The 12463-nt window shown below is 48.6% G+C and overlaps 1 protein-coding gene across 3 annotated transcripts in view; it reads right to left on the reverse strand.

The window, feature by feature from the left end:
• LOC129398227 (huntingtin-interacting protein 1-like) overlaps positions 1-12371 on the reverse strand; it is a 78955-nt gene extending 66584 nt beyond the window's left edge. For all 3 annotated transcript variants that reach the window (XM_055115059.2, XM_063605789.1, XM_055115060.2), the window contains exon 1: positions 12185-12371. In XM_055115059.2, coding sequence (XP_054971034.1) covers positions 12185-12217 — 33 coding nt within the window. In that variant the 5' untranslated portion in view covers positions 12218-12371. The remainder of the gene's footprint in view (positions 1-12184) is intronic.
• Between the last annotated feature and the right edge of the window lie 92 nt (positions 12372-12463).

Consider the following 12463-nt stretch of genomic DNA (forward strand, 5'->3'; position numbering starts at 1 on the left):
TCCCCCAGCCCCACGGGTGGTCGGTTCCTCTGCAGGCGCCCAGCTGGGGGCAGAGGTGGGCAGCGCTCCCAGGAGCCAGCTGGCTGGGCCGTCCTGAGGGAGTGGGCACCACTGCCTGGCATTGGCTGTGCCCAGCTGCTGCTCCCGCCTGCCACTCACTCCCTTGGCACAACAACATGGCAATTAAAGCCCGCACAAAGAGATGCTTTTCATCCCCCAGGGAAACATTATTTCTCCCGGAGCAGGAGGAAGAGGCGCAGAGATCAGGGAGTGACCATGGCCCAAGAGCATCCAGCTGCCCCTCTCTCCCCTCCAAACCTTCCACAGAGCCTTCTCCGGCTGGCCAGCACCGGCGGTGGTCACTAAGTCTTTGTTTTACCACACTCTTGGGCATTTTCCAACTTCTAAGCAAATTCCCTTGTACTTCCTTAATGACATCAAGGGACATTAAACATTCCCTCTCAATCGTTTTTAAAATCGTTAACTTTTTTTTTTTTTTTTTTGAGGAGTCTCGCTCTGTCACCCAGGCTGGAGTGCAGTGGCCTGATCTTGGCTCACTGCAACCTCTGCCTCCTGGGTTCAAGCGATTCTCCCACCTCAGCCTCCCGAGTAGCTGGGCCTACAGGCACCCGCCATCAAACCCGGCTAATTTTTGTATTTTTAATAGAGACGCGGTTTCACCATGTTGGTTGGCCAGGCTGGTCTCGAGATCCTGACCTCAGGTGATCCGTGCGCCCCAAAGTTCTGGGATTACAGGCCTTGTTTTTTTCTTTTTTGAGCAGAGTCTTACTCTGTCGCCCAGGCTAGAGTGCAGTGGTGTGATCGTGGCTCACTGCAACCCCTGCCTCCTGTGTCAAAGCAATTCTCCTGCCTCAGCCTCCCGAGTAGCTGGGATTACAGGTGTGCACTACCATGCCCAACTAATTTTTGTATTTTTAGTACAGACGGGGTTTCGCCATGTTGGCCAGGCTGGTCTCGAACTTCTGACCTCAAATGATCCTCCCACCTCTGCCTCCCAAAGTGCTGAGATTACAGGCGTGAGCCACTGTGCCCGGCCAAATCATAACTCTTTTTAATTTTGCAAAGTGCATATACATAGGAGTACCATTTGCACAAACACAGAAAAGGGATTATATCATGTAGGCTGTTTTCTTAGGTACAGATTTTATCCTTTTTCTGTTTTGATGTCATTCTATCCCTATAACCCATGTTAAAAACCTGTTATGTATCACATACATACACCCACACATACACATAAATACCTACATACTGAAGAGGTTAATTTTGCCATTGTTCTACAAAAATTAGATTGTCATATATAGACTTCTCTACATCTTGGTTTTCTTGAATGTATCTCCTGGAAAATTCTGCAAAGGGGCTGAAAAAACTCTAGTTTTTATTATTATTATTATTATTTTTCGTCCTGAGACAGGGTCTTTTTCTGTCCCCTAAGCTGATGTGCAGTGGCACAATCATGGCTCACCACAGCCTCCAACTCCTGGGCTCTAGCGATTCTCCTGCCTCAGCCTCCTGAGTAGCTGGGATTACTGGCGAATGACATCATGCTCAGTTATTTTCATTTTTGGTAGAGACGGGGTCTCACTATGTTGCCCAGGCTGGTCTCAAACTCCTGGCTTCAAGTGATCCTCCCACCTCAGCCTCCCAAAACACTGGGATTACAGGCATGAGCCACTGTCCCCAGCCAGGAATTACCTTTAAAATTTTAGGTGTGATAAATATGTTGTGGTTAATTTTTAAAGAGTTTGTTTTTTTTTTAAACAGGTTCATTCTGAAATATTTACTGGCAAGATGATACAATGTCTAAGATTTACTTCAAATAATCTGGAGAATAAAAAGTCTGGTGGTTGATGGTATAGACCCACGGATCAGCAAACTACAGTTGCAAGCCACAACCAGACCAGACTAACACCTGGTTTTGAAAATAAAGCTTATGGCCGGGCACAGTGGCTCATGCCTGTAATCCCAGCACTTTGGGAGGCCAAGGTGGGTGGATCACCTGAGGTCAGGAGTTTGAGACCAGCCTGGCCAACATGGTGAAACCCCATCTCTACTAAAAATACAAAAATTAGCTGGGTGTGGTGACGGGCACCTGTAATCCCAGCTACTTGCTACTCGGGAGGCTGAGGTAGGAGAATTGCTTGAACCTGGGAGGCGGAGGTTGCAGTGAGCCGATATTCCACAATTGCACTCCAGCCTGGCTGAGAGAGCTCTCAGCGACAACAACAAAACTCTCAACAACAACAACAACAACAACAACAAAGAAAAAAAAAAGAAAAAAAGAAAGAAAAGAAATCTTATTAGAATTCACCCACTCTCATGCATTTATGTATTCATTTAATATCAGCTGAGGCTGCTTCTGCATTACAAAGGCAGAGTTGAATGGTTGCGATGGAGACCATGAGGCCTGCAAAGCCTAAAATATTTACTAACTGGCTCTTTGCAGAAAATGCTGACCCCTTGTCCATAGGATATATGTTTGGCCACAAGTTCCTTGTTGATGCTGGGGCTATACCAGGGCTTCTTGGACTAGTCTTCATATTTGTATACGTTTGAACTTTTCTATAATGAAAGGTTAAAAAAAAAAAACTTTGACCCAGTAATCTCACTCCTAGGAATCTATCCTTTGGAAATAAAAACTTTTTTTTTTTTTTCTGTTTAGACAGAGTCTCACTCTGTTGCCCAGGCTGGAGTGCAGTGGCATGATCTCAGCTCACTGCAAACACCGCCTCCTGGGTTCAAGCGATTCTCCTGCCTCAGCCTCCCGAGTAGCTGGGACTACAGGCGTATGCCACCATGCCTGGCTAATTTTTATATTTTTAGTAGAGACAGGGTTTCGCTATGTTGACCATCCTGGTCTCGAACTCCTGACCTCAAGGTTGCCCAGGCTGGCGGGACTTGAACACCTGGATTCCAGTGATCCTCCTACCTCAGCCTCTCAAGTAGCTGGGACTATAGCTGCACACTGCCACATCCAGCTGCTGTTTTTCTAAATTCTCAGATATGTTCTTTTTTTTTTTGAGACGGAGTCTCGCTCTGTCACCAGGCTGGAGTGCAGTGGCGTGACCTCGGCTCACTGCAACCTCTGCCTCCTGAGTTCAAGCGATTCTCCCACCTCAGCCTCCCGAGTAGCTGGGACTACAGGTGCCTGCCACCACGCCCAGCTAATGAATATGTTCTTAAATCCATATCTCCTTATATATTTTCTTCTCCTGACCAGACTTGATTTTTAAACAGTATAACCTCTGTTGTAAGTTGAATTGTATACCCCCGCCCCACAAAAATATATAATCACGCCCAACCCCCCCCCCCCCCCACCCCGTACCTATGAATATGATCTTATTTACAAATAGGGCATTTGCAGATGTAATTAGTTAAGATGAGGTCACACTGGAGTAGGGTCATATTATGGGATGTAATATGACTGGTGATCCTCGAAGAAGATGTAGGGATCCAGAGACACACAGGGAGGATGCTGCATGAAATGAGACAGAGATGAGTGATGAGTCTACAAGCCAAGGAATGCCAAGGACAGCCAGCGGCCACGAGAAGCTAGAAAGAATCCTTCCCGGCCGGGCGCAGTGACTCACACCTGTCATCCCAGCACTTTGAGAGGCAGAGGCGGGAGGATCACCTGAGGTCAGGAGTTCAAGACCAGCCTGGCCAACACAGCGAAACCGTGTCTCTACTAAAAAATACAAAAATTAGCTGGGTGTGGTGGCGTGTGCCTGTAGTCCTAGCTATTAGGGAGGTTGAGGCAGGTGGATTGCTTAAGCCCAGGAGGTTGAGAGTGCAGTAAGCAGTAATCACGCCACTGCACTCCAGCCTGGGTGACAGAGCGAGACACTCAAAAAAAAAAAAAAAAAAAATGGAGCCTTTCCTAGAGCTTTCAGAGACAGTATTGCCCTACCTTGCAAGATGGTGAGAGAATGCAGCCACCCAATTAGTGGGAATTTGTTGACAGCCCCAGGAAACTAATTACAGGGTCCTTTCCCCATCAGATGGGGTCCTCTGGGAGGACAAGAATGACATGCGATGCTTCCCCTACAGCACATGATTTGGGGCTCTCCTGAGCACAGTCGTTGGCTCTGCAGGGTGAGCGTAAGAGCAGTCAGGAAGGAATCTCTGGCCAGCACTTTGGGAAGCTGAGGTGGGAGGATCGCTTAAGGCCAGGATTTTGAGATCAGCCCGGACAACATGGTGAAACCCTGTCTCTACAAACCAATACAAAAATTAGCCAGGTGTGGTGGTGCACAACTGTAGTCCCAGCTACTAGGGAGGCTGAGGTGGGAGGATCGCTTAAGCCCAGCAGGCAGAGGTTGCAGTGAGCCGTGATCGCCCCCACTGCATTCCAGCCTGGGCAACAGAGCAAAAACCCTGTCTCAAAAAAGGAAAAAAAAAAAAGATGCAAGTAAGAAGTGAAAAGTTCATTCCCCTAAACCTCTCCATGAAGCAGTACTTCTCTCCTATGGAGACGCAGTGCTTACAGCTTCCTCTTAGCACGTCCTTCCCTGGACCTTAGTCCTCAGTGACAGAACTGTCCCAAGCACTGTCTTCCCTGTACATTTCCTCAAGTGCATTACAGCCGTTTAAACTATGTTCTTCCCCTGGCACCATAGGCCAGGGGCACCATGACATAGGCTGGGGCACCATGACAATGGCAAAATTCTGGCTGCAGACAGACCCCTGGGCAAAGTCTCCATACTTCCGGAGCCCATCAAGGTTGTCTGCAGTCAGAAAGGACTTACAAGGCATATAAATACATAGAAGGACAAGAAACCCAAATCTGTAAGATGCTGACCTGGACATGGTTAAGTTCCAGGGGGTTTGGGAAGGCCTGTAAGGAATATGGGCCGTGAGGAAGAGGACCACACCAGGTAGTTGGAAATGCTAGAAATGGGGCTGGATGCGGTGGCTCATGCCTGTAATCCCAGTACCTTAGGAGACTCAGGTGGGAAGATCACTTCAGGACAGGAGTTCAAGACCAGCCTGGGCAACATAGTGAGACCTCATCCCTACAAAAAAATTAGCTGGGTATGGTGGCATGCGCCTGTATTCCCAGCTACTCTGGAGACTGAGGTGGGAGGATTACTTGAGCGATCCAGGCATTGGAGGCTGCAGTGAGCTGAGATTGCATCACTATGCTCGTCTGAATGACAGAGCAAGACCTTGTCTTAGAAAAGAAGGAAGAAGGAAGGGAGGGAGGGAGGGAGGGAGGGAGGGACGGAGGGAAGAAAAATGGTAGAAACTGCTTCAGGGCCTCTAGGGAGGACCCATGATGGGTGAGATTTAGATTTACCCTAAAAATAACTGTTCCTACTGCTTGACCAATTGCTCAAACTTGTGGTCATTATGAACCTTGCTCACACACACACGCAAAAATCTTATAGTAACAAATTTTTAAAATCTTTAAAATTCCCATAAGCCACGTAAAATAATATACCGTGAGTCTGTAACTATGGATCCACTGAGGGTGTGTGTATAGCTGAGAATCAGGAAAGTTCTGTGCTGTAGTGTTGAAAGGAGAGAGAAACCTTTTAAACTGAGACACTGCTCAAGGAAGACTTCTTAAAGGGAAAGGAGGGATAACTCAGCCCAGCTACTGTCCCAGCCATTACCCACTTCTGTCATATATGCCTCATAGGAACTCTGGGGTCTGGAGGGCTGTTGTTCAGAAAGGCGGAGAAACTCACCCAAGGTCATGCTCTTTGGTTCCAAGCCCTGAACCAGCACCCGCTCTGTACTGTGGAGGGGTTCGGGCCTGCAGGGGACTGGGTCTGGGGTTCTGGACACAGATGACAGGCCTTCTGGGCAGAGGAAGTGCCACAAGTAAAGGCACCAAAGTGGAAGGGCATGGAGCATGCAGCCTGAGGGCCGGGGGGGATGGAGGAGAAGCCAGGAGGCAGGTAAGGCTGCGTGTGGGAGGCCAGTGGGCTTCTGAGTGGCAAGAAGAGATGACAGCAGGTGGAGGGGAATGGGCCAGCAGCGGCGGCAGCTGGGGTAGAGCTGGATGGAGCCTGGAGGTGAGAATTCAGGGAGGAAGCTATTTTTGTTGTTGTTGTTGTTTTGAGACGGAGTCTTGCCCTGTCGCCCAGGCTGAAGTGCAATGGCGCAATCTTGGCTCACTGCAACCTCCACCTCCTGGGTTCGAGTGATTCTCCTGTCTCAGCCTCCCAAGTAGCTGGGATTATAATAGTTGCACATTACCACGCCTGGCTAATTTTTGTATTTTTAGTAGAGACAGGGTTTTGCCATGTTGGCCAGGCTGTTCTCAAACTCCTGTCCTGAGGTGATCCCCCTGCCTTGGCCTCCCAGTGTTGGGATTAGAGGCGTGAGCTACCGCGCCTGGCTGTATTTTTATTTAATCTATTATTATTAGTTTTTGGAGACAGGGTCTTGCTCTGTCACCCAGGCTGGAGTGCAGTGGTGCAATCATAGCTTACTACAGCCTCAACCTCCTGGGCTCAGGCAATCCTCCCACCTCAGCTTCCTGAGTAGCTGGGACCACAGGCACATACCACTATGCCTGGCTAGTTGGTTTTTTTAAATAGAGACGGGGTCTCATTATGTTGCCCAGGCTGGTCTTGAACTCCTGGCCTCAAGCAATCCTACTGCTTCAACCTCCTAAAGTGCTGGGCTTATAGGTGTGAGCCACCATGCCCAGCCAGAAGCTATTTAATAGCATAAAAGTACAGGAAAAATGGAATCAAAATGAAAGATGTGAAAATGGAAATGACCCAATATAATGTGGGCTGTAAAACGAGCTTCAGTAGGACTGGCAGATAGGAGCTCCGGGTTACAGGGAGACAGCAGAAGGATGCATCCATGGTGCCTCCAAGATGATGCAGAGACTTTAGGAGGCCGAGGGGGGCAGATCACCTGAGACCAGGAGTTCAAGACCAGCCTAGCCAACATGGTGAAACCCCATCTCTACTAAAATACAAAAATTAGCTGAGTGTGGTGGCTCATGCCTATAATCCCAGCTACTTGGGAGGCTGAGGCAGAATTGCTTGAACACGGGAGGTGCAGGTTGCAGTGAGCCGAGATCCCGCCATCGTACTCCTGCCTGGGCGACAGAGTGAGACTCCGTCTCAAAAAAAAAAAGATGATGCAGAGGCTCTGGACCTAGATGAGGGGAGGATAGCAGCAAGGGCCGCAGGCTGGGGAGACACTGTAAGAAAAGGACCCGAAGGAACAATGAACAATGAGGCCAGGCGGCTCTTGGGTAAGAAATAGCCATTTTTAAAAGAATGAGGAAGTGAACTAGCGGTAACGGTGGTGATAATTATCAAGCTGATGGCACTAATGAGTGCTTAGACCAGGCCCCTTTGTATGAATTATCTTATATAAAGTCTTACAACTCTACAACCTACCAGTAGACACTTAATAGTATTAATCAGCTCCATTCTGCAGATGAAGAAACCAAGGTACCTGAGATCTCTTAGGCTTAGAAAGGCTAAGTAAGCCTGGGTGGGGTGGCTCATGTCTGTAATCCCAGCACTTTGGGAGGTTGAGGCTGGAGGATTGCTTGAGAACAGGAGTTTGAGACCAGCCTGGGCAATAGAGCGAGACCCCATCTCTAAAAAAAAAATTTTTTTTCAATAGCCAGGTGTGGTGGTGCACACCTGTAATCCCAGTACTTTGGGAGGCTTAGGTGGGAGGGTTACTTGAGGCCAGGAGTTTGAGAACAGCCTGAGCAACACAGTAAGGCACCATCTCTACAAAAAAAAAAGAGTTTTTTTTTTTTTTTTTTTTTTTTTTTGAGACAGAGTCTTGCTCTGTTGCCCAGGCTGGAGTGCAGTGGTGTGATCTCAGCTCACTGCAACCTCTGCCTCCTGGGTTCAAGCAATTCTCCTGTCTCAGCTTCCCAGTAGCTGGGATTGCAGGTGCACACCACCAAGCCCGGCTAATTTTTGTATTTTTAGTAGAGATGGGATTTCACCATGTTGGTCAGGTTGGTCTTGAATTCCTGACCTCAGGTGATCCGCCCATCTTGGCCTCTCAAAGTGCTGGGATTACAGACATGAGCCACCATGCCCAGCCTAAAAAAAAAAAAAAAAAAAAAAATTTGTCAAGTGCGGTGGCCATGCCTGTAGTCCCAGGTACTTGGGAGGCTGAGACAGGAGGATCACAGGAGGATCACTTGAGCCCAGGAGTTTGAAGCTGCTGTGAGCCATGATCACGCCACTGCACTCCAGCCTGGGGACCAGAGTGACACCCTATCTCTAAAATAAATAAATAAAAATAAAAAAAGAACTGCTAAGTAAACTGCCCAGGCCTGTAACATCAGCAAGTGTAGGGCGGGGATTCAGTCTTTGCAGTGTGACCAAGCTCAGGCTCAGGATCACAACCTCGGCACTAGACAAGGCCCTCTACACCACAGAGACATGATCAGAATCCACAGACTGGAAAAATGCATTAAAATTCACAAGATGAAATCCAGTAGGTACAAAGGAAATTTTCTACACTTAGGCCTAAACTCACTGGCACCGGGGAGCCGTGACTCAAAGCAGCACTTGTGAAAAGAATGAAGGTGTTTTGGCCGGGCACATGGCTCACGACTCTAATCCTAGCACTTTGGGAGGCTGAGGTGGGTGGATCACGAGGTCAGGAGTTCAAGTTCAGCCTGGCCAAGATGGTGAAACCTTATCTCTACTAAAAACACACAAAAAATTAGCCGGGCGTGGTGGTGGGCACCTGTAATCCCAGCTGCTCGGAAGGCTGAGGCAGAAAATTGCTTAAACCCGGGAGGCGGAGAATGCTGTGAGCCGAGATCACGCCACTGCACTCCAGCCTGGGTGACAGAGAGAAACTCCGTCTCAAAAGAAAACAAAAAAAAGAATTAAGGTGTTTTATTTGGCTGCTAACTTAATAATAGCAAGATTTTGATACGGTTGATGAACATGCAAGTCTGATCTCTCTGGATGCATTAAAAGGAGGGAACGTATGGTTCCAGTTCTCTACACAGATAAGGCCATGCGTGAAACACTATTCAGTTTCAGGCTTTATACATTATGAAGGAAACTAACAAGCTGGACCATTTCCAAAAAAGAGTGACCTGGATTGAAATGGACTTAATATCTGAAGAAAATTTAGAGAAATATCAGTATTCTGAAGCGTGACCATCTGGAAGCAGGAAAAACTCCAGAGGCTCAAACCTAGACCAATGGGCAGAAGTCCAGAGAGGCAGTTTCTGGATGAACTTAAAGCTGTCTCATGAAAGAGAACTCCTCATTATTAGAAACACACATGCAGAAGGGAGGCAACCTCTCTGGGTTATTGTGAAAAAGATGGACAGGTTCAGATTACATTAGATGACATCTAGGTCTCTTCCCATTTTTAGACTCTGAAACGGCTGATCAGATGACGGAGGGCTCTGGATATCAGGTCGAGGAAAACTGTGATCTGATGGGTACTGGGGATCCACAGAAGGCTCTTGAGCAGGGGAGGAACATGACACAAATGACCCTCCATTCTCCTGAATGAGTTACTTCTCCAGTGTGCTAAGGAAAGTGGGGAACACCGTGGGAGTCACCGCCTCCCAGTATGAATCCAGTGCAACTGACAAGGACCTGGCCTAAGCACTGGCTTGTGGAAAGAAGTTTCTTCCTAAACCAGCGGCTACAAGGCACCTGTAAGCTCTGCCTGAGCTTGCCAGGACTGTCCCAGACCCTTCTCCTGCAGCTCTGGGGGGGCTCACAAGAGCTCTCAGGCACTGTCATCATCGTGCCCCAGTTCCCCAAGCAACACTTCATCATAGTGGCTGTACCAATGAGGCAGAGCCCACTCTATGGTTTGGGGCCCATTGCCGAGCCTGTGGCAAGGCTTCTTGGGGGCTCATTCTGGGTTCTAAGGCAACCTATGGGTCCCCCAGGGGGCCAGGGAATGTCAGATACTGAGGGGTTTCCAGGGCAGAAGTTCCCTGCGAGGACCAGTTTCCCATGGCTCACTAACACTGTGTACCTGGGATACCACCTCTCCACCCCACCCTCCACCATACATGCTCCCTCTTCTTTCTACTTTCCAAACCCTGACCTCCTTCAAGCTCATACTCAACGGTACCGTTTTCTTTTTTTTCTTTTTTTTTTTTGAGACAGAGTCTTGCCCTGTCGCCAGGCTGCAGTGCAGTGGCGCAATCTCGGCTCAGTGCAACCTCCTCCTCCCTGGTTCAAGTGATTCTTCTGCCTCAGTCTCCTGAGTAGCTGGGACTACAGGTGTGCGCCACCATGCCCAGCTAATTTTTATATTTTTAGAAGAGACGGAGTTTCACCATATTGGCCAGGATGGTCTCGATCTCTTGACCTCATGATCTTCCGCCTCGGCCTCCCAAGGTACCTTTATTTTTTAAGACTTAACCAAGCTACTCAGGCCAACAATGTATTTTTCTCTCTTCCTTCTTTCTTTTCTTTTCTTTTTTTTTTTTTGAGACAAAGTCTTGCTCTGTTGCCCAGGTTAGAGTGCAGTGGCACAATTTTGATTCATTGCAACCTCTGCTTCCTGAATTCAAGTGATTCTCCTGCCTCAGCCTCTGGAGTAGCTGGGATTATAGGCCCACACCACCACACCTGGCTAATTTTTGTATTTTTAGTAGAGACAGGGTTTCGCCATGTTGGCCAGGCTGGTCTTGAACTCCTGACCTCAGGTAATCCACCTGTCTCAGTTTCCCAAAGTGCTGGGATTACAGGCATGAGCCACCTCATCCAGGCCTTTTTTTTTTTTTTTTTTTTATAAGAGACAGGGTCCTGTTCTGTCATCCAGGCTGGTGTGCAGTGATGTGATTATAGCTCACTGCAGCCTTGAATGCCTGTGCTCAAGTGATCCTCCAGCCTTAGCCTCCCGGAAAGCTGGGACTTCCAGGCATGTGCCACCACACCCAGCTAATTTTTTTGTATTTTTTGTAGAGATGGGGTCTCCCTGTGTTGCCCAGGCTGGTTTTGAACTCAGGCTCAAGTGACCCTCCCCCAACAGCCTCCCAAAGTACTGAGATAACAGTTGTGAGCCACTGCACCTGGCCTTTTTTTTCTCTTTTTTTGAATTCCTATTTCTCTCAATACGTTTGACACTGAGTATTACCTTCCCTCCCTACCCAGACTAGAATCCCAAGCACAAGGACCCTGCCTTCTCCTTTCCTGTAGGCCCACAGTCGCGAAGGCAGGTCATAAGTCCATAAATCATCAGGACTGGCTGCTTCCCAGCACTCTCGCCTCTAAAGTGTACCAGGTAGAGGCCAGGCATGGTGGCTCATGCCTGTAATCCCAGCACTTTGAGAGGCCGAGGCAGGAGGATCTCTTGAGACCAGGAGTTCAAGACCAGCCTGGGCAACATGGTAAGATCCCATCACTATTAAAATATATATATATTTATATATATTAAAATTTTATATATTATTTATATAAAATATATATATATATACATTTTTTTTTGAGATGGGAGTTTCACTCCATTTGTCTCCCAAGCTGGAGTGCAGTGGTGTGAGCTTGGCTCACTGCAACCTCTGCCTCTCAGGTTCAAGTGATTCTCCTACCTCAGCTTCCCCAGTAGCTGGGATTACAGGTGCCCGCCACCATGTCCAGCTAATTTTTGTATTTTTTTTCTTTTTTTTAGTAGAGACAGGGTTTTACCATGTTGGCTAGGCTGGTCTTGAACTGCGCCTGTTCTATAAAATTTTTTTAGAAAGAGTCCCAGGTACGCCAGGTGCGGTGGCTCATACCTGTCATCTCAGCACTTTGGGAGGCTGAGATGGGCGGATTACTTGAGGTTCGGAGTTCAAGACCAGCCTGGCCAAAATGGCAAAACCCTGTCTCTACCAAAAATACAAAAAGTAGCCAGACATGGTGGTGCGTGCCTGTAGTCCCAGCCACTTGGGAGGCTGAGGCAGGAGAATCACTTGAACTGGGGAGGCGGAGGCTGCAGTGAGCTGAGATGGTGCCACTGCACTCCAGCCTGGGTGACAGAGTGAGACTCTGTCTCAAAAAAAAAAAAAAAAAAAAAAAGTCCCAGGTATGTGATTCACAGTCTCTTGAGAAAATCTACTCCCTTCCCCTCCCGGCCCGAGGCTCTCTGAAGGACATCATTTGGTTCTGAACTGTTCCCGCCCCGCCACAGGCCAATGCCTGGGGGCCCCTCCCAGCACCAAGGGCGGGCAGTGCGGGGCTGGGTGTCTCACCTCTGGTGGGGGCTCTGGGTTAGGGAACATCATCTGAGAACAGGCTGTTCTCTGGACTGGAGTCACACAGGACCTAAGACCAAGCCGTGTCTCCCCTGAAAGGGTGGCATTGTCCACCACTTCCTGACCCAGCAGGCCCTCGTGTCCCCGGCTGGTTCCGGAGAGCCAATTACCAGCAGGCACCGCAGGAAGGGCGCCTTTCTCCCAGCCTCTCTTCCTCCCTCCCCAGCACTCCCCATCCTCTGCTCGCCTGGGACAGCCCAGCCAGGCAGTGGCCAA

The sequence above is a fragment of the Pan paniscus genome, chromosome 6 (assembly GCF_029289425.2).
Source record: "Pan paniscus chromosome 6, NHGRI_mPanPan1-v2.0_pri, whole genome shotgun sequence".
Classification (NCBI taxonomy): Eukaryota; Metazoa; Chordata; class Mammalia; order Primates; family Hominidae; genus Pan; species Pan paniscus.